A 22,250-nucleotide genomic window follows, 5' to 3' on the forward strand; every position below is an offset into this window, starting at 1 on the left:
TATATTGGTAATATTCCTATTAAAATCATTTGAATTATTACATGTTTAGTTTAAACAAGTAATAATTCAAATTATTGGATTATATTAGTGATATTCCTATTATAAAAGTATACATATATCTCATCACGAGTTTTAGTAGGCCATATATTGATTTAACATAAATTCCTTGTGTGTGTATATATTCATTGCATCTTTCTGTTCTGTATAATGTTATTTAAAGCCCATGGTAATAATTATTCATAAATATGCATAATAACTACATCTCTGACGTTTTAAACAAACCAAACCGTTTTAAAATTGTGTGTGTGAAAAATTGAGCAAGTTATGGTTATTTAAAAAGTCCATGTACCACTACAACACGTGTTATGGGTGAGCGAGCTGACTGTGGCAAGATGACGTTCGACACTCCGCCGTAAGACATCTACCCTTTATATATACCTATGGTTGTAGCTGCTGAGATGCAGAGCATCCACCGTGCCAGAGGGGGAGCTGCGTATCTGAGAGCCGACGTGCTAATTACGTCACTTCCAGGTACCTGGCCAATCACAGGACAGTGGGGAAGCCCTCGTTGGCTGGCCAATCACAACACAGTCTGCATTCTGAAACAGCGCGGCTGACGAGAGCGTCAGTGAGGAGATATTTTGATCGGCTCGTTTGCAGAGACTAGGAGGTTTTTCACCATGAAAACAAGTTAATATATGTAAGTAGACTTCCATTACTAAGATATATGTGCGATACAAGCATTCGATGTCACCTTTAAAGTTGTGTTGTTATTATTCTGCCTCCATTTTGGTTTCGATTTGAATGTTATGGATAATTGTCTATGGATAATCTATGAAAGTCTAGTCACTTTGCTCTGTACGGAGCTCCCCCTACAGTTTCGGAGTAAATTATTTAAATTTCTTTACGACACCACCATAAGCATCAATTTTCGTCATTCGGTCAGGCAGTCGTCTTCTCTTCCTCGCTTCCTCCGACAGCGGTCTTCTTTTTCGCCAGCTCTGCCATGATGAACGTCTAAAATAACGCTATCGCTGCCTTCATTTTATCTTATAGCTGAGGATTCTGAGGACTCGCAAGGCTGGTTCTTCACTAACAGACAGTAGGGGGCAGTAGAGACTGCTCCCACGCTCCTCACAACAAGACATGTAACCATCACAGTGACTCTGAAGCTGTTCAATTACGGTAAAAGTCCTGCATATTTACACTAATAATATATAGTAAATATTAGTTTGTTTTGGTTGTTTTCTTGTTTCTGTCATTTGTGAAGCACTTTGGTTGTCCCCCTTGTTTTGACAGATGTAATATAAATAGCAGAGCTTTAAAATATGCAGATGGTGACATTAATACAACATTTTTAGCTTTAAAAGACTCATTAAATGGACTGCAGGACGTGCTGCCATGCTTGATAAAGTAGAAAACGTCAGAGTCTGTGTTTTTCTACCTAATGCTGAAATAAACTAAAATACTGAAATAAACAGGAAGTCCTAATGGAGAAAATTACTTTTGCATTGTTGATGTGTTCTGTTTGTAATCATCAAATCAATCATTTGGTCAATGAAATTGGATGACAACATTTAACATCTGCCGTTATCACATTATCATCATTTCAAGAATTTAAAAACGAATAAAACCGCAGCTTCACTTGTCCATTATAATGAAAGTATCCATTATTTGTTCGTAAATGTAACTGTTCAGAAGCAAGATAATTATATTCATTTAGTATAATAGAAATAAATGTATTATTTTGTGAATACACTAGAGGGCGCTGCAGGACCACAAGTCACAAGATAATAAATAAGATGCCATATTTTAATTGAACTTTTACAACAGAACTATCACAATATGAAAAGGTCATAATGTCCTAGACTACACATTAGTCACATATTAGACTACACAGTCAGTCAGTGTAGTGCATACATCTGAAATGATATCTCATTAGTATTACGTATCATCTCATAATTATGGGATATTATGTCAGAATTATGACTTTGGCTGAAACTGGCTTCCATCAGTAACACAAATTCAAAAAGTTCGACTACGAAACATTATTAAATGCCGTAGAAGTAACTGAAAGATTCTCCTCTGCATCGATGTCTCACTCACTGAAACATGCAGTAACATTTTTGAAATGTGGTGTGTTTTTTCTCTCTTTCTGTCTTTCTTTTTTCTTTCTTTCTTTCTTGTCTGTCCTTTTTTTTTCTCGTCTGTCCTTCATTTCTTTCTTTCTCGTCTGTCCTTTATTTCTGTCCTTCATTTCTTTCTCGTCTGTCCTTCCTTTCTTTCTCGTCTGTCCTTCATTTCTTTCTTTCTCGTCTGTATTTTCTGTCCTTTCTTTCTTTCTCGTCTGTATTTTCTGTCCTTTCTTTTTTTCTCGTCTGTCTTTTCTGTCCCTTCTTTCTCTCTTATACATGTAAGCAGAAGTTTAAATGTAAACAGTGATACAAAGAAGAAAGAAGTCAGAGCAGATTAATGAAAGACGTATTTATTTATTCTGCCAATGAACTGTCTTAAATGTTTTTTAACTTCAACATTTCCATTTAAATTATTTTTTTATTATTTAGTAAATTATTCAGCATACTTTAATCTACAGCACAATGTTCAGAAACTTCTTATCAGTTTGTGTCAAAGTTGGGAAGGTGTTAGTGTTTTCGTGCAACCAGCAGGGGGCGTCGCAGCCACTTCACCCCGTCAGCCTCAGTGTGACATTCTCCTTTTATTCTGCTTCTCCACCGTGCAGGTGGAGAAGCAGAATAAAAGGTGGACCGTGGATTTAGAAGTTTGAAGAATCATTTTTTTCCCTTAAATGAATAGAAAAATTTATTCTATTCATTAATTCTCTCGATTAATCGAATAATCGTTTGGTCCATGAAATGTAGAAAAATATTGATCAGTGTTTTTTTATTTTTTGTTAAATGTCGTGTACTCACTTTAAAATATAAACAATTAAAATATCATGAATAATTGACTGAATTAATGTGGAAAACGTTTATTGAAAAATTGACAGTAAACCACAGGAATGATTTAAACAGTCGATCAAACAAAAACAAACTTGAAATGGTCTTAAAATAAATATCAAAACTGACAGATGCGTCTGTGTGTTCATTTATATTGATTTAGTTTCAACTCATAATTATTAAGAAATGATGAAGAACTTTAAAAAGCAAAGGCACATGACGATTAAATGATTAAAAACATTAAATCAAAAGTCTTTGACACGTGCGATCGCTGACCACACACAAACACAACAACAATTATAACAATAATGATATATATATTTAAATGCACTGGCAAAACAGAGCAGAATGTACTGTGGCAGCAGAAAAGGCACAGTGGAGTTTGTTTGGAGACGTGAAAAGCTCGCCCTCTACTGGCCATACGGTGGCATCTCATGTGACGCTGCCGTCAGAAAAAAACACGTTAAAAAGTGTGAAATTTTCAAAGAGTTTCAAAGAGTTAAAATCTTTTGTCACCAACGCAGTTGCCGTTGAAAGGAAAATGCTTTTATGACTCAAATGTACATAAACAAAGAGGAAATATCACATAAAGAGTTTAAAAACCCTCCAAATCTACACTGAAATACTGTGTTGCCTCATCTCGTTTTTCTCATGTGACCATAAACTGTGAGGTTTATGCGTCTCTACACCTTTGACAACGTTTTTAAACAAATAAAACTAAAAAAACAACAACTTTACACTTCCAGACTGTCTGTGTGTTGTTGTCGTTCAGTTCAGTTGGAGTGAATCGAGAGAGCCAGTTTGAGGCAGCCCAGCTCTTTGCCGCTGCCGTTGCCCAGGACACCCTGGATGCGGTAGTCTCCGTTGGTCAGCCAGTACGGCAGGTCCATGTCTGGAACGTAGAAGTCAGACTGAGGGAGAGAGTACGAGCCCTGTGAGGAGACACAGACGAGGGCACAAGGTCAAAGTTTCTGTCTCTGCACACAGGAAATCAATCATTACCCTGCAACAGTTCAGAGCTCGTATCGCTGTCATTGCTCAAGGTTTTGCTCAGGAAACACAAATGATTCCATTTTTATTCCTGTATACTAGTGTTGTCCCAATACCAACATCTTTGTTTCTATACTGGTACTCTTAGCTTTCTAGTGTTTCAATTGTTCATTTAAATGGATACATTGTTATTGTTATTTTTGTATTCGCAGTGTTCACATGAAAACAAAAACAATACAAAAGTATTACTCTTTAATTGTATGTTGTGTTCTTTCTCAGCAGCACAGACTCACAGCTTTGAAGGGGCAGTGGCACGGCAGTCCGTAGGTGTGCAGCGGTTCGGGACAGTCCTGACCGGGCGGGATCAGCTGGCTCAGAATAGCGCACGCGTCCTGGTAGTGGCAGCTGCCAAACTCCTCCACACAGGGAATCTTCACCCAGAAACCGGCCACCTCCTTCTCCACAGTCAAGGTCACCTGGTGAGGAGAATGTGCGGTTTGATTCCACCAAAACACTACGAAGTTTTAAAGGTTCAATCAAATCGACAGCAAGAAGCAGGCACAAAGTAGAATTTTCTAGTTTTTAAATACTTTCCCCATTGTTTCTGAATACTTCCTGCCAAAAATCATATTTATACATCTTTTTTATGCAACTGTTATACCTCAATATTTGCAGCTACATTGTCTTGCCAGAACAAAATGTCCCTAAAGTAAAAAAAACCCAAAAGGTTCTGGCTGCCTGAGACCAGATGGTCTGAAGTGTCTATTACAGGAAATAACTGTACTAACTACTTTTCTTCAATTTTCACCCAAGATCAAAACTCGGTGTTTAATTACCCGACATTTGTTTTGTGATAATTAACGATATAGAAAAAAGCTTATGGTGACAAGTGTTTTTGGGCAGGTCACACGGTCAGAAGAGAGAAAGTCTGAACGAGGGGAAGCAGCGGTTATTTTTTTCTGCTCCGCACATGCGGAACAAAGTGAAAGCAGATTTCAGATTGGAAACTTCTCCATTTTGTTTGGCACTTGTTGTCTAGTGCATTATTAACTTGTATAATGATGTTAGATAATTCAACTTTCCTCTTACTTTTTATATACTCCCCAGTTAAAGGAACTTTTACACACATTGTTTACGGCGTCTTTCCAATGAAATGAACCTCAAATGTACAGTATTTTTCAGCAACAGGTCCAGACACGTATGTTTAAACACGTCTGCGTTTAAACTACCTGCTCGCTCACTGCTCACAGACAGGACATGATGACACAAGACAAGTTTAAACTGGGTAATTCTGCGTTTATGGTCCCATTGTTGGCACAGACTTGTTTGTAAAATCTCACCAATTTGAAGTGTTTGCAAAGGGAACGCAGAGTTAGAAAATGGTGGATAAAACCCTTTTTTTTTCATGCATGTTTTTCAAAAAATGGCTTGACGATGCATCAGAGCCATATTTAACATAACTCCTCCCCAAACAATGTAAAGATATAGACCTTATTTGTGGCAGAAACATGGAAGTAGACGTCCAACCATTATTTATGTGAGAGACTTAGACAGTAGTCGTGTAGCTTTACGCAGCAGACAGGACAATAACTTTGTTATCATGTGTGCAGTCAGGGTTTGCTGTAAGAGAATGTGGCTGTGAAACGCCGTACAAACTACCCTGTTCCTCCTCCGGGGGACGAGTAAAACACACTGTGTATTTAACCAGGTAAAAAAACTCAACAAACACAGAATGTTACTCCAAACACACAAGACACAAGTAAAATACGATCACACACTGCAGGAAAAGAAAAGTGGGATTGACATGATTACACAGTGCAATCACAAGAACCTATTGAGCTTATTTCTTTTATAATTGACTTGAATTCCCCCAGAGCTACAACATGTGTCAATTCCAAGTCCTCCTGCACAGCGTTCCAGGTGGAAGGGGCAGAAAACTTAAAAGCCTTTTTGCCCAGTTAAGTTTTGACTCTCTGGACCTGCATCGGTATGATGTCCATAGAACGCAGGCCCTGTTAAGTGGTTAAAATAAGATATGGATATTTTAACCATTTAACAGGGGACTTTCAGAGAGATTCATGCTCGGGGATGTGCGAGACAGATTTCGATGCACTCACTGGAAGTGGAGCGGCGAGTTCAACGTCTGTGGTCCCCGAGGCCGACGCCGTCAGGTCTCCTGGGATGGTGATGGGGTCTGGAGACAGAGCCAGAGTTTTCAGTACAGCCGGAGCATCGGGCTGCCCACAGTTCTTCCAGTCAAAATCCTGAACCTGGACAGCACACAGCACACAGACAGACACACACACATCCGTTTTGGATACTTCACATACCAATTTTGAGCGATATTTTCAATAAAAGCTAGAAGTTTAACAGCTTAAGCTTAACTTAAAACGTCTTTTAAGAGATATTAAAAAGGGGGAAATGTTCAGGATTTGTTCCCTTTATTTAACAGCTTCAGAGTCATTGTAATGGTTAAATGTCTTGTTTGCAGGGAGATTGTGTCCACCCTCCCCCACCATAAAAATATGAACTCCAAAACTGTAGGGGGAGCTCTGTAGAGAAAAAGGCAAAAAAGTCGCAAGACTTACAAAATTCCGCTTTAACGGTCAGTGCTCAGCTTCAGACAGAAAACCACAAATCTTTATCACATTTATGAAATTAAAAAATATTATTCTTCTAGTAATACACTTCTCTTTTGAACTGACCCCAGGAACATGAAGCACAATTTGTCCACAGTGGCACAGAATCTGTATATTCTCAGTCTATTTAGGACAACCTCGTCTCTTTTCTTTAACGTCTTCTTTATCTGCCACAGGTTCTCTAAAAATATCAGTCGTACAGCTGCAGCAGGTCTCAGATCATTACAGTGACTTCCTGTTCTTCAAATGATTGACTTTTTGTTTTTCGGTTTCATTGGTTCATTGAACCGACAAATGGTTAAGGGCAAAATAACAAAACATGGTTCTGATCAGCTGCTCTGTAAATGCCACGTGAACCAGATAAAAATGAAAACATAAATAAAGAAGCATAATAAAGAAGGTTTCTGTTCTCAACACAATGTGGAACAAACTCAACTTCAGGGAACTGAAGATCTGCTGCAGCTCACATTTCTTCGAAATCAAGAATGTCACAGCCATTTTTTTAAGACATTACACAGTTACTGTCACTATTTACTACTAGAGTTAACATTAATCTCCTTTTAATTTCATTTCATTTATGGAAATGAAAATCCTTAATCATGTCTATGTTTTAACGATGACTTTTATCAATTTAAAACTTTGCAAATATGGGCCTTTGTTACACTTGATGATGAATATTCTTTAAGGAACGGAAAAAATGACTTCAATAGTAATCATCATTAATAATTAGCTGCCAACTATTTTGATCTAAATTGTGTTTGTGTGTTTTTCCAAATAATTAAAACAAGATACACACTTTATTAACCTTTTTAACTCCACTCCAGCATTTCTTTGTCTTGTCCAAGTCAATATTTAGTTAGTGTGCTTTATATATAGGTTTTTCGAGTTGGGTAATGTTTGCCCCATATACAGCTGAGTGGTTTTACAGTAAACTGTTGAATCATGTTTGTTTGTTTGTTTGTTTGTTTGTTTTGCCTACAGGCTTCTGATTTTTTCAGCTTCTTACATTTGAATCTTTTCTGGTTACTTTGCTCCACAGAACAAAGAAACCATTCAAACTGAATGGTTTTGGTTTGTGGACAAAACAAAGACATTTGAGAACATTGTTATTTTTCAGGTATAAAGAAAAAACTGATACACATTTTCTGACATTTTACAGAACCAAACAACACCTTTTTAACTATTTGTCGTCCAAGTCAATATTTACTTGTGTGCTTTATATTTTGAGTTGGTTTTACAACGTTAATGTTTGCCCCACATACAGTTAAGAGGTTTTACAGAAAACTGTTGAATAACAAGCCCTAGGGCTGCAACGATTAATCTATACATTGATTATTAGTCAATTATTAGATTAGTCACCAACTATTTGGATCATCCATTGATCTATTTTTTTGTAATTGAAAGTAATCCTGATTTTTCAGCTTCTTACATATGAATATTTACTGGTGTCTTTGCTCAAAATAACAAAGAAATCATTAAAACTGTATCATTTTAGGTTTGTAAACAAAACAAGACATGTCTGATGCAGAATGACCCCGTTCACCTGAATGGACTGTAGAGCAAGTCAATAAACTAAATCTGTTTCTTTAAATCTGTTTACAGGCTTCCTCTATGTCGTAACTTAAGAGATACATTTGCATGATTTACAGTCATATTAAAAAAACCTTAGAAGAGTCCATGAAACGCATTAAAACACTGCTTATGTGAAGAAAATGTACAACCAAAAAGACAGATATTTGGCAGATCATCTACATAATGCAAAAAGATGACTCTTATGCACTTATGACTACAGGAAACTCAGTTCCATGAAAGATTTACTTTATTCAAGACAAGAACAGCGACAAAGACGCAGGAAAGATAGTTAATTGAGTAGAAGAAAATTGTAAAAGAAAAGAGGAACAAGGACGCATTGCTTTGAATGTAACTCACACTTATTTGTTCCTGTATTTTCCTATATGTTGGTTTTACACCTGTGTAAAAGGAAATACTTTGAATAAAAAATGAAGTGACAAATATATTTGTCTAAGATTTACTTTAATGCAAATGTACTCATATCTATGTTATGATATTGAAATAAAACCTCACAAATTGAATTAAGTAAATAAATAAATGCTGTACAAACACTAACATAAAAACACAATTGTGTTTCGTACGAGCAGTGCAGAAAACTGTGTCACCACCTTATAAATAAAATAGCAGCAGGTGTGTTTATTATTTCCCTCACACACACACACACACACACTCACACTCACCTTCACATGAGCGAGTCTCCTGCAGCTCACCTGAGCCACACACACACTCACTGTGACCAGCAACGACATTAGCGTGGATTTATCCATCCCGACTGTATCTTCACAGCGTAAACACAAACACGCAGACACACAGGAGACACTCGCGGACACACAGCACGTCAGAAATCCTCCGCAGCGACTGTGTGAAAACCAGCGAGGACACCCTTCTAGTTACTATTCAACTTCCGTATTTACAGTTGAGCCGGCCCCGTCACATGATTACGTCACGTGGACGCTACTAGGAAACGGAGCTACCAAATTAAAAGACACTCGGTATGTCTCTTTTTATAATGTTTTTATTTTGAATATACCCCTTTTGTTTACTTGTTCTAAAAAAAATGTCTTTAGTTCAATTCATAGAGCTGCGAATATATGTACATATATATACATATTCGCAGCTTTATGTATATATATGTTTAATTTAATTTAATTTAATTTAATTTAATTTAATTTAATCTAATTTTCATTGCTACAATTGTCATTTTTAAAGAAATGTAAACGAATAGCGAACGTTCGTCTACCACAGTTAAGATTCGAATCTGTAGATTTAATTTCGAAGGACAACTTCTTAACAAGTGAGCTAATGAGGAAGACACGTGACTCTGGTCGAGTTTTTAGTATGGCCGTACAACTTTGCCTGCTCTACACCTCCCCTCCACTCTGCGTTGTGTTTCTGTTGTTATTTTGCCGAGAGAAAGGAGTCACCAGACACAGGGTTCAGGATCGTGAACAAGACCTCAGCCGAGTATTTATTGGACAGTCTGCTTGGACTTTCAAACACCGTGGCTAGCCTGCTAGCTCCAACACTTTGCGGGGCAAGGTGAAGTAAATTCTGAGCCAAAATGGCGCCCCCATACGGACTAGGCTGTAAAATGACGGTGTCCTGGGAGAACGTTTTGGTTATTAAACTCCTGCCACAAAGACAGTGCAACAGCGACGCCCTGTGGCACAAATACGTTACTGCCTTACACATACCTATATTTGATTTAAATTTAAGGAAATGCCTTCCTTTCAATAACCAATGTAGTCTTCAGTTAGTATTAAAACTCAAAAGATTTGTCCATTGTGCCCAAAACATTGTGGTCGAAAATGGCCGCCGCCACGTAGAGCTGACTCATTCTGGGCTAATGAAAAACATCACAGTCGGAGAAATACAACAGTTTGTTCAATTAGGTGATTGTACACTTGTTAAAATATAGTTTAATTATTCTGACTTCAATTTATGCCAAATGAAGATCATTTCTCCAACATTGTTAGTGTAAGCTATTCTTAGGTTAGCTTCACTTGTCAAAACCCACTACCTTTACCTTATTATTTTGTTTTCAATCTAAGGAAGTAAAGTAAAAGTGAAAATATGTAAAATGACTTATGATGTCAAACTTATGATTTGGGTATTTGGGTACAAACAGGCTTATAAGTAAGTATGTAAATAATGTAACATTTTTTACATACATTACATTTTATTGTACATACATTACATTTTATTGTTAATTACTTTCATTATATGGTGATTGTAATTATTTTAACATATTCTCATGACAATAGTCATTTTAGAATAAGGGGATATACTTCATTTTGTTTTAGCTACAGCTATTAGCTTCATTTTATTCATCTATGTGTTTAGGTAGCTGGCTAGCTAGTTTCAATCACTACTGAAAATCAAAACACTTGCCAAATTAAATAGTAATTCAGTAAAGCAGCTAATTCCTGCAAGTCTTGCATCCTTGTCCTGTGTGTGTCTTTGTGAGGACCAAAAAACTAATAAACCACACGGAGTGAGGGAGTTAGGGTTAGACATTTATTTGTGATGGTTAAGGTTAGGGTAAAGGCATTCAATTATGTTTATAAGTATCCTCAGTAAGAATGCAGTGTGAGAATGTGTTTGCAGTTGCAGTATTTTTTTTTTACCTCTTAAAGTTCTTTCTGGCATAAATACAGACCTTGTCAGGACAAGTAGTTCTCATGGAGACCAAAACCTGGTCCTAATAAGGCAGAACCATCTTACTGAGGAACTGGTTGGGTTTGCGTTCAGGAATTGAATTGTGATTAGTTTCAGGAGCATTTCTGCTTATTTTCCTATTCATTTTTGAATATGACACTATCAGTGTTTTCTTTATATCACCCATGGTCTAGACAGGATGAATGATGAAATAAGTCACTTTCCGAACACAATGGAAAAGTCTAAGTGAGAGCAGTCTTTAAACACTGAAGGGAAAAATGATGTAATTTCTCATTAAAAAGAAAAAAACAGAATGAAAAAACAAGTGGAATTTTGTAAAACATGAAATCACATTTTACTAGAGCTGCAACTAATGATTATTTTCACGATCGATTAATCTGTCGATTATTTTCTCAATTAATCAATTAATCGCTTGGTGTTCAGAATATTAGGAAACCTTAAAAAATGTTGATCGGTGTTCGTCAAACCTGGAAATGATGATGTTCTCAAATGTCTTGTTTTGTCCACAAACCAAATGATTGACCTTTAATGATTTATTTGTTATCCAGAGCAAAGAAATGAATAAAATGTTCACATTTAAGAAGCTTAAACAATCGGACATCTTGTTTTAATCATGAAAAAAGCAACAATCCGATTTTTGCTCATTTATTTTAGTAATCGATCCATCGATTAATCGTTTCAGCTCTACATCCTACTTTATCTTAAATAAAATAAGAACACAGACAGCAATTTGAAAGCAAAGTGGAGAAGATTTATTTTTTACAGCATTTTTCACATCATATTATATGATTAGAAATTACCAATCCAGCCAGCATGCTTTACTCAGCAGCCTCTTTTCCCTGAAAAACGCAAAAACAAAAGTATGTTTTTAAGCAGGTTAATTTTAAACACCTTCAACTTTCAGTGATTTCTCTACTACATTTTAGTCTTTGTTTATCACACAGAAATGTACCTTTCCAGAGTCACGGCTCTTGGCTCTCAGCTTGTTGACCTGGGATTCTGCGATGTCAGCGCGCTCCTCAGCCTCTTCCAGCTCATGCTGGACCTTCCTGCACTTGGACAGATGAACATTGGCCTGCTCCTCCTGTTGTACAATATAAAGTAATTGGTCAAGATAGGTGAGCAGAAATGCATACAATGAAATGTTACATAATATGAAGTAAATGTGATGTACTTACAGCTTCCTCAGACTGCCTCTTGTAGGCCTTCACCTTGAGCTGCAACTTATCAACCAGATCCTGCAGCCTGCTAACATTTTTCTTGTCCTCCTCAGTCTATCATAGAAAATACACCGATTATAATGTTAATGCATTAATATAATGCAAGTAGGAAGTATAGTATTTGATTGATTTATGCTAAATCAACCATGACCATACCTGGTAGGTGAGCTCCTTCACTCTCCTCTCATATTTGCGAACACCCTTAACTGCATCAGCACCGCGTCTCTGCTCACCCTCTACCTCTGCCTCCAGCTCACGCACCTTCAGAAAACCACATAACATGGATATGGTTTAGAATGAAGGTGTTTTTTAAGCTTCATTATTTTTATTCATCTGAGCCAATTTCTTTCATGGTTGTCTTACCCTAGACTCGAGTTTCTGAAGCTGCTTCTTGCCACCCTTCATGGCCAGGTTCTCAGCCTCATCCAGACGATGCTGCAGGTCCTTAACAGCAACCTCCAGGTTCTTCTTCATCCTCTCCAGGTGAGCACTAGTATCCTGCTCCTTCTTCAGCTCCTCAGCCATCATTGCAGCCTAGATAACAGACCATTAAATTAGAAATTCCATGAATAAAACATAGTTTAGCTGGAGTAGGATACTTAAAAAATGTAAACATACATCAGTGATGGCCTTCTTAGCCTTCTCCTCTGCGTTCCTTGCTTCCTGAACAGTGTCATCCACTTCACCCTGGACCTGAACCAGGTCAGACTCAAGCTTCTTCTTGGTGTTCAGAAGGCTTGTGTTCTGAAATATACAAAATACTTACTTAAGACATTGCATGCATATTGTCCATGTTATTTAAAAACTATTTTATGAATGATTGAAGAAATTATTGCATTTTTTCACCTGAGAGTGCAGGAGTCCAACACGCTCACTGGCATCCACCAACTCCTGTTCAGCAACCTTGCGACCCCTCTCTGTCTGTTCCAGAGCAGCTCTAAGTTCCTCAATTTCAGCCATCATGAGACCGTTCCTGCGGTCCACCATAGCAGCCTGTTCCTTGAGGTCTTCCTGGGCTCTGACAGCATCATCAAGGTGCAGTTGAGCATCCTTCAGCTGTACCTGAACATTCCTGAGTTGCTTCTGTGACTCAGAAGCCTGGCGATTGGCATGGCTGAGCTGAATCTCCATCTCATTCAGGTCTCCCTCCATCTTCTTCTTGATTCTCAGGGCATCATTCCTGCTCCTGACCTCAGAATCCAGAGTGCTCTGCATGGAGTCAATCACCCTCTGGCTGTTCCTCTTGATCTGCTCCATCTCCTCATCTTTTTCTGCCAGCTTCCTGTCCACCTCACCCTTGATTTGGTTGAGCTCCAGCTGGACACGCAGGATCTTAGACTCTTCATGTTCTAGAGTTCCCTAGTGATAACAAAAAGAAACATTTTCATCCTTGCCTTCAGGCCTAGTCTGCCATTAAAAAGTAATTTCCCATATTAAAAAACATACCTCAGCCTCCTCAAGAGCTGTCTGGATCTCAGACTTCTCAGTCTCCACCAGCTTCTTGGCCTTCTCCAGCTCATGGATGTTCTTTCCAGTCTCGCCAATCTGTTCAGTCAGATCTGAGATTTCCTCTGCAAAGATGTGTGTGTAAAATGTCATAAACCCAAATATGTGTGGACCACAGTCTATTTGCTAACACAATCAAATAGAAACCCACGTTGCAGGTTCTTGTTTTCACGCTTCATGGTCTCCAGCTGATCCAGAGCCTCCTCATAAGAGTTCCTCATCTTGAACAGCTCAGTGCCAAGAGAACGAGCCTCCTTCTGAGCTCCTTCAAGCTCTGACTGACCCTCCTCATACTTCTGCTTCCACTCTGCCAAGACCTATTCAAATTTTACAGTTTTGTAGCAATCAGTATAGAGAAAAATAATACAATTCCATCCAAAAACATACTGTTCTGATTTTATGTTGAGGTGGCCTAATGTAAACATTACCTTGTCGAAGTTCCTCTGCTTCTTGTCCAGGTTAGCAGCCAGTCCATTAGCTCTCTCCACATCAATCATGAGATCCTCCACCTCACTCTGGAGCCTCTGTTTGGTTTTCTCCAGAGAAGCACACTTGGAATTCACAGCCTCAATCTGTTCCTCAGCATCCTGAAGACGCTGAGCCAACTTTTTCCTATGAAAAAAATCAAAATGTATTTTCCAATGAAAAACCTTAAATTTACCAATACCTAGGAACTTTTAAAACATCAGGAGGAAACATCTGGGCATGTTCTTGTTTGAGTAATACTCACTTGGCCTCCTCAAGCTCCTCAGTGCGCTGGATAGCATCAGTTTCATACTTAGTTCTCCACTGAGCCACCTCGCTGTTGGCCTTGGACATGCCACGCTGCAGCTCAGCCTTGGCCTCCTGTTCCTCCTCAAACTGTTCTCTCAGCAGATCACAGTCATGGCGAGCAGATTGCACTGCATGAGCAAGAGCATTCTTGGCCTGAAAGAAGAAATATAGATGAGTGAACATCATGTCTAAACCTAGCATAGGAATTTTAAGATGCTCTTAAAAATGTTTTTACCTTAACCTCCTCTTCAGTGTGTCTCTTCAGCTCCTCAATCTGCTGAGTGAAGGCCTGTTTGCCTCTGGTCAGCTGGGAGACAAGGGCTTCCTTCTCCTCAAGTTGACGGCCGAACTCACCTTGAGAAAATGAACAAACATTTTTTTCAGTATTTGGTTTATATACAGAGGGTTGCTGTGTTTTTAGGTTAACTACATACCATTTTCTGTCAGGAGACGTGCTTTGTGTGCACTCAGGTCATTGATTTGACGGACATTTTCGTCATTCTTGGTCTTCAGTTCACTATGTTGGTCCTCGAGTGTACGGCACATTTTTTCAAGATTTCCCTTGAAAGAAGACAAAGAAAATATTACATTTTTGGTTGAGTTGAGTTATATAATGTATCTTACATACTTAACTTATATTAAACCACCTAAAGTATTCTAGTATTCTAGTAGTCTACCTTTGCCTTGGCAACAGCCTCCATGTTGCTGGACAGGTCATCAATCTCCATCTTGTATTCACTCTTTTCCTTCTCAAGCTTCTGCTTGACACGCTGGAGGTTGTCGATCTGCTCTCCCAGCTCAGCAACAGTGTCGGCCTGCTTCTTACGAAGAGCAGCAGCAGTGGCTTCATGCTGCAGAGTGGCCTCCTCAAGGTCACGACGGAGCTTCTGGAACTCAGCCTCGCGCTTCTTGTTCATCTCAATCTGAACTGCAGTGGCACCGCCGGCCTCCTCGAGCCTCTCACTGATCTCCTCAAGTTCCCTGGAGAGGTCAGCCCTCTGCTTCTCAACCTTGGCACGAGCAGCGCGCTCAGCTTCAATCTCTTCCTCCAGTTCCTCAATACGGGCCTTTTAAATATAAATATATTGGTCTTTAGTCAACATTCAAAGTTAAAACAGTACATTCTAAAAATACATAGTACTACTGTAATAAGTAGTGCAATATGTCTGTTACCTGAAGCTCCTTGATCTTCTTCTGGAGCTGAGCACCCATTGACTGCTCATCCTCAATCTTGCTGAGGAGTTGACTGGTTTCAAAGTCCTTCCTGTGAAATAAAAGAGCAAAGTAAGTTTGATATAGAACATTTTTAGAATGTAATTATTGTTTTAAGTAGTGACGGAAACCAAATTAGGTTACTTTTTAATTTTCTCCTCAGACTGCTGCTTGTCATTCTCAAGATCCATAATGGATTCCTGGGCCAGTTTGAGATCACCCTCAAGCTTTCTCTTGGCTCTCTCAAGGTCCATACGCAGCTTCTTCTCTTGCTCCAGAGAACCCTCAAGCTGCACATGGATATCAGTATTTAATGTCATGGTACAAAAAGCGGTTTGTTTTGTAAACTTGAGTGATTTTGTAAACTTACATCATCGACTTGTTGCTCAAGCTTGGTCTTAGCCTTGGTCAGAGTGTTGACTTTGTCTTCCTCAGCCTGGAGGTCATCAAGAGTCTGCTGATGAGCCTCCTGAAGGGCTTTCTTCTCCTTGGTCAGCTTAGCAATGCTCTCATCTTGAGAGGCCATCTCCTCTGTCAGGTTCTTGACCTATGTTTTTAAAGCAAGATGTGGTTTTTAATCAGTTGATGATCATACTTTTACTTGACACAGAAAATATTAATATTTAAAAACCTTCAATTTTATTTTTATAGCGCCAAATCATAACACATCATACATTATCTCAAGGCACTGTGCATAGACAACATCATGGAGAGCAGACAAAACCCAACAGTTCACACAATGAGCAAGCACTAGGCATCAGTGGAGAGAAAAAAACTAAATTTTAACAGGAAGAAATCTGTGACAGAATCAGACTCAAAGATGTGCAGTCATCTGCCTCGACAGGTTGGGGTGAAATGAAAAATGGGGGACAGAGGAGAGGTGGGGGACAGCAAGGGGGAGATGAGGTAGAGACAGAGGAAAGAGACCAGGAGCAGATATACAATTGTATCAAGTTATAAGTTTATACAGGACAGTTAGTGAGAGTTAGTGATGGCATATAAATGACACACAATGTCATTTATATAAGCAGCAGCAGAGGTTGTTGATAAAAATGATACTGATATCGACTTTTAATTATAGCTTAATAATAATGGTGATGATATATAAGATAATACCTTGTTCTCAGTGGCATGTTTCTCCTTCTCCACTTTGGCCAAGGTCAGCTCCAGATCATCAATATCCTTCTTCAGCTCAGAGCATTCATCCTCCAGCTTTCTTTTCTTGCCAGTGAGCTCAGCATTCATTTCTTCTTCATCCTCCAATCTTTCAGTTGTTTCTTTGAGTTTTGCCTCAAGCTGAATCTTGCTCTTGATGAGTCCCTCACATCTTTCCTCCGCATCTGACAGATTCTCTGATTCCTATGTCATTGCAAGAACATAAGAGTTTGCACGTCATTATTTGATCAACAAAACTTACAAACATTACACCTGTTAAATGTGTACTTACAGATGCCACTTGCAGCTGCAGATCGTTCTTCTCCTGCAGAAGAGAAACCATCTTCTCCTCCAGGTCCTTCTTCTTGGCCAGGGCAGTAGCCAAGTCTGAGGTCATCTTTTCGTAGTTCTCCTTCATCTGCTGAAGCTCCTTCTCAGTTTCAGCACTCTTCAGCAGAGGCTTGATCTTGTAGTAGACCTTCATCCATGGCCAGTGCTTGACATTCATGAATGAGCGGACGTTGTACTGGATGGTATAGATGGCTTCCCTGTGAACAATAAATTGTTGTTACAAAAATTGGTGATGGTGGTGATTTTATACTATATCTCTGTGTACATAAGAGCTTATTTTCAACATGCCTCCTCTCCATCATCTTCACAAACTCCTTTCTCATGAGGTAAGCACGACAGAGAGCTTGAGTCATAGTAACAAGAGATGCCAGTTTTTCATCTCTCAGCTCCTCAAGAGTACCCAACAGACCAGCCTTGAAGAACACCTGAATAAACAGAAAAAAATTATATTTAGGTCCTCCAAGTGGTTCCAAGGCCTTGAGGAAAATCGGGTCATAGAAATTGCTTTGGACAATCGTCAGTGAGATGGTCAACCAGGTAAGAATTTGTGAGGTACAACAATCGAGCAATGAGAACAGTACAAATTAACCACCATGGCAACTGACTAAATTCAAGCATCACTTACAACCTCTGCTAAAATATAAGTCAGCTCCTTTACTTCCTGCCTATTGTAGTTAAGGGGAAACTTGGACTTTTTAAATTAAGTAAAGGCAACAATCCAAAACATTTACATTGTACTGTACAAGTTCTTTAAGTAGTAAGCCCTGAGAGATTAAAAATGGCCTAAAATGAAAATGGCGTTGTGAGGGGACTAAAGTGCAGCACTGCTCCATCCCTCTGCAGACACCACTTCAGGAAGAGAATGTGCATATTGAAGTAAAACAATTAAGTCATGGTCTTACCTTTGTGTGTCCAAATCTGTACTGGTCATGATCAATATCAATTGAACCCAGCAGCTTTTCTGAAGCCTTCTTGTTGTCGATGAACTGGCCTTCAGGAATGACACTGGCATTCAGTACCTTGTACCTTTTTGAGAAAGAGTAAAAGGTCAGTGTTTCTGAACTTTGTGTAAAATACTGGAAAGTTTTTAAAAAGTGTTTGGTGTCACCTCTGTTTGAAGTCACCGTAGAGGATTCTGCTGGGGAAACCTTTTCTGCAGATTCTGATACCTTCCAGTACACCATTACACCTGAGCTGATGGATGACCAGGAAGTTCTCCATCAGACCTGTTGAACAGACACCAAATTAAGCCATCCCTAAAACATATAGTCACACCCAGACACTCATAAAGTCATATGTCTGTACCTGGAGTCTTTGACTCATTGGGAATCAAGCAGCGCACAAAGTGAGGATGGGTGCTCCTCAAGTTTGTCATCAGCTTGCCCAAGTTCTCCTGTAGATACATAATATTACAAATTGTCATTCACTTTAACATAGTAGTTTGTGTAACCTAATTTGCAATTTTAGTCATTAGTTCAACCTTACCCTAAACTGTGAAGACACAGTCTGCATAGAACCACCCTTCTTCTTGCCTCCCTTCTTGGTGTTATCTGTGCAACACACAAACCCATGATAGTTTTTAAAAAATTTAAATCTTTTTTTGCATGTTTTAATTCACTTGTTGGACACCATACCCTCAATGACGGGAGGATACAGGGCAGCCAGCAGTTTAACTGAAGACTTCTGGTACAGCTGCAGCACAGACTCGTTCAGTGGGTCCTTGTTCTTGTCCAGCCAGCCACCGATATTGTAGTCCACAGTACCAGCATAGTGCACCAGGGAGAAGTGAGCCTCAGCTTTGCCCTTTGTAGGTTTGGGCTTCTCAAATGCTTTGGTTTTGCCCAGATGTTGGTCATAGAGCTTGTTTTTGAAGGATGTGTCTGTCGCCTTGGGGAACATGCACTCCTCTTCAAGGATGGAGAAGATGCCCATGGGCTTGATGAAAATGCAGAGAAAAGGGTATTAAGTGAAGTAATTCTTTGGTCTTATATCATCACAGGATTGATGTATACCTTCTCAATCAGCTCAATACAGGCAGCCAAGTCCATGCCGAAGTCAATGAACTCCCAGATGATACCCTCCTTCTTGTACTCCTCTTGCTCCAGGACGAACATGTGGTGGTTGAAGAACTGTTGCAGTTTCTCATTGGTGAAGTTAATACACAGCTGCTCCAGGGTGTTGAACTGTGAGAGAGCAAAATAATCAGCCTATCTCTTATGGGCACTAACAATGAAACCGTTATGAAACAAATAAAGATGATGAGCTGCAGGGATTGAAGCTTACATCAAAGATTTCAAAACCAGCAATATCCAGGACACCAATGAAGTGGTTCCTTTGTTGCTTAGTGTCCAACATCTGGTTGATACGGATGACCATCCACAAGAACATCCTCTCATAGATAGACTTGGCCAGGGCAGTAACTGAGTTATTGACCTAAAGAAAAATAAATATATTGGTTTTGACTTAATCTGCAATAATTGTCATTTTTGTCCATTTACTAGACTAAATAGAAGAGCAATAGTGATAATACTTCAAGCATGATCTATTTTTACTACAAATATACATTTGTTTTAAAAAATATGTGAGTATTTTTGTATACCTGAGGTACAGTCTGTCCCTTGGTGACAAACTCATTTCCGACCTTTACTCTGGGATAGCACAGAGCCTTCAGCATGTCAGCAGAGTTCAGACCCAACAAGTAAGCAACTTTGTCAGCATCTATAAATTGTTAGATCACTTAGAATTAATACAAGACTTGACAATGATTGTCCGTCACAGAAACCAGTGTACCCAAGAACTTTACTTCTGTTGTTTACTTTAATATGACGGGAATATGATGAGAAGTACTCACCCTCTGTGCCATCTGGCTCAGCCTGCTCCTCACGCTGCTTCAGTTTGAACTTCATGTTACCATGGTGGATCACAGCACCAGTCAGTTTGTAGATGCCCATTTTCTCCTCACCAGTGAAACCCAGGATATCAATAGCATTCTGTGTTCAAAAGAAATTTCCAAAGATGTAACTGCTCTTGACAAGGCATTCATAGAGTCATTTTAGATGCATGCAATATCATTACATGTTTTAAATAGTCATGTCACTCACATCAGTGGCTTCCAGCTCAACATTGTCATCAATGCTGGCCACAGTGATCTGACCCATGCTGATCATGGGGAAGTCATAGGGGTTGGTTGTGATGAGTGCCATCTCTGGGGATCAAAAGTGGGTCAAAGTTACAATAGATAGAACAAACAATTTAAGAAAGTTTTAACATTGTCAACAATTCTGCTCACCAATCAGCTCAGGCTTGTGGTTTGTCATCATCTGATAGAAGATGTGGTAGCCTCTCTCATCGGGAAGCTGGAATGTCACTCTTGACTTCTCCAGCAGATCTGCAAAAGTTGTTCACGAGTCACAACATGACCAATTTTCAGTTCCACTCATCTGGACTTGCTATGAGGTTTGTTACTCACATGTCTCAATATCAGCACTAGCCAGTTTGCCAGTTGCACCAAAATGGATTCTGATGAATTTACCCTGTTTAGGCAGATGCATTGTTGTAAGTCTTTAACCACATAAGCCGTACATAGAAACTATTTTTCTCTTGTGGAAATATATTCATACTTACGAAACGAGAGGAGTTGTCATTCCTCACAGTTTTGGCATTACCATAAGCCTCCAGCAGAGGATTGGCTGCAATAATCTGATCCTCCAGTGACCCCTATAATCAAAGCAAAGAAATTGTGTTAGAAAAGGTTATTATAGACATATACTATATACTTCAATTTGTACTTTGTCTTTCATCAAGACATACCTGGATTTTTCCTTGGTCTTTCTTCTTGTCTCCTCCCACTGAAATTGTTGCGAAGTACTGGATGACACGCTTGGTGTTCACAGTCTTTCCAGCACCAGATTCTCCACTGGGTATGAACAGAGACTTGTAAGAATTTGAACACGATATTTGATTCTATTGAAATAAAGTAAATTAAATGTAAAACTTACGTGATCAAGACGGACTGGTTCTCCCTGTCTATTGAAATAGAAAGCAAATTAATTGAGCATGCATTTCTACAACAGGAATCCGATTCAGTCTCAGACTTCACATGATGTTCAGGACATACCACAAAGCATGAACTGATAAGCGTTGTCAGAGACGGAGAAGATGTGGGGTGGAGCCTCCATGCGCTTCTTGCCTCTATAGGCATTGACAACTTCAGAGTCATACACTGGGAGCATCTTGTAGGGGTTCACAGTTGCGCAGAACAACCCTGAGTAGGTCTGAAAATATCATAAACATATAATATAACATGTAACTTAATGTATAGTTGTGAAAGTCATCACAGGTGTTCGGAGAGACTGTCTTACGTAGATCATCCATGCTGCATAACGCTCTTTGAGGTTATACAGGACAGTAGCTTCATTGAGATGGGTCATCATGGCCATGTCCTCCATTTTGTCGTACTTGGGAGGGTTCATTGGAAATACTTCGTCCTCTTTAACTGTCTTCTCCTGCAACAGGACATGTCACAGTGAGAACTGATCACATTTACTTTTTTTAGTGAAGTCTGTCTTTTTGATACAAACCTCCTGAGTGTCCAGGATTTTGACGGTAACCTTGCCACCATCTTTCTTGAGGATTGTTGCCTTCAGGTACAGCTCTTTGGGATCAGCCGCATAGCAGGCAGTCTTGGCATCAAAAGGTCTGGTTTGAGCCTCCATTCTCTCCTTCTCTGGCTTCCGGAGGTAAATGGCAGCTTTGCCATAAACGGCCATCTCAGCGTCGTTACTCATGGTGGCGGTTTAGGTCTGTGAGATAATTACAAACAAGAATAATCTTTTGTATCTTTGTTAAAGCCACAATATTCAGCTCATGTAAGTGATCCAAGCAAAATCCAAGCAGTTCAACAGCTTGATATATTTCAATTCAAGTGGTATCTATTCATCATCACAAGTTACTTAACCGTGGTTATTTACATTTGTTTGAACAAATCTGGATGAACACGTTTTCAAGTGAAACAAATGTTCAATTAGGATACATTAAAAATAGTGCAGATACAATAAAAAAAATACTTCAATTATATAATTAAAAAAGAGGCTCTTACCTGACAATCCTTCACCAAAAGTCTTAAATTCCACAGTCCTGTTAAAATATTAGTTAGTGAGATATAGTTTTAAAATTAGATTTGTTTAAACCATAAT

The 22,250-nt window shown here is 39.0% G+C and overlaps 2 protein-coding genes across 3 annotated transcripts; both read right to left on the reverse strand.

Moving 5' to 3' along the window:
• Positions 1-2,973: 2,973 nt before the first annotated feature.
• LOC131469519 (ganglioside GM2 activator-like) lies at positions 2,974-9,064 on the reverse strand. The gene is made up of 4 exons (XM_058644519.1): positions 8,839-9,064; positions 6,065-6,217; positions 4,241-4,423; positions 2,974-3,889 (listed from the first exon to the last, which is right to left on the reverse strand). The coding sequence occupies exons 1-4, from the start codon at positions 8,923-8,925 to the stop codon at positions 3,731-3,733; spliced, it is 582 nt and encodes a 193-aa protein (XP_058500502.1). The 5' UTR covers positions 8,926-9,064; the 3' UTR covers positions 2,974-3,730.
• A 2,502-nt stretch (positions 9,065-11,566) lies between these two features.
• LOC131469904 (myosin heavy chain, fast skeletal muscle-like) lies at positions 11,567-22,181 on the reverse strand. Of its 2 annotated transcripts, XM_058645324.1 has the most exons (39): positions 22,154-22,181; positions 21,636-21,857; positions 21,417-21,560; positions 21,173-21,329; positions 21,054-21,081; positions 20,866-20,971; positions 20,680-20,772; positions 20,525-20,588; positions 20,345-20,443; positions 20,157-20,260; positions 19,907-20,045; positions 19,655-19,773; positions 19,339-19,488; positions 19,068-19,238; positions 18,690-18,990; positions 18,541-18,605; positions 18,361-18,448; positions 18,164-18,281; positions 17,958-18,081; positions 17,344-17,480; positions 16,997-17,252; positions 16,666-16,908; positions 15,920-16,096; positions 15,694-15,839; positions 15,511-15,601; positions 15,015-15,404; positions 14,772-14,898; positions 14,573-14,691; positions 14,294-14,490; positions 13,992-14,175; positions 13,715-13,880; positions 13,504-13,628; positions 12,904-13,416; positions 12,676-12,801; positions 12,421-12,591; positions 12,214-12,318; positions 12,016-12,111; positions 11,790-11,921; positions 11,567-11,676 (listed from the first exon to the last, which is right to left on the reverse strand). In XM_058645324.1, exons 2-39 carry the CDS (start codon positions 21,840-21,842, stop codon positions 11,656-11,658), a joined length of 5,799 nt encoding a protein of 1,932 aa, XP_058501307.1. In that variant the 5' UTR covers positions 21,843-21,857; positions 22,154-22,181; the 3' UTR covers positions 11,567-11,655. The 2 variants fall into 2 exon arrangements, with proteins under 2 accessions (XP_058501307.1, XP_058501306.1); XM_058645323.1 differs by lacking the exon at positions 11,567-11,676 and having other exon boundaries at positions 11,760-11,921.
• Between the last annotated feature and the right edge of the window lie 69 nt (positions 22,182-22,250).

This window comes from Solea solea, chromosome 12 (assembly GCF_958295425.1).
Source record: "Solea solea chromosome 12, fSolSol10.1, whole genome shotgun sequence".
NCBI classification, from domain to species: Eukaryota; Metazoa; Chordata; class Actinopteri; order Pleuronectiformes; family Soleidae; genus Solea; species Solea solea.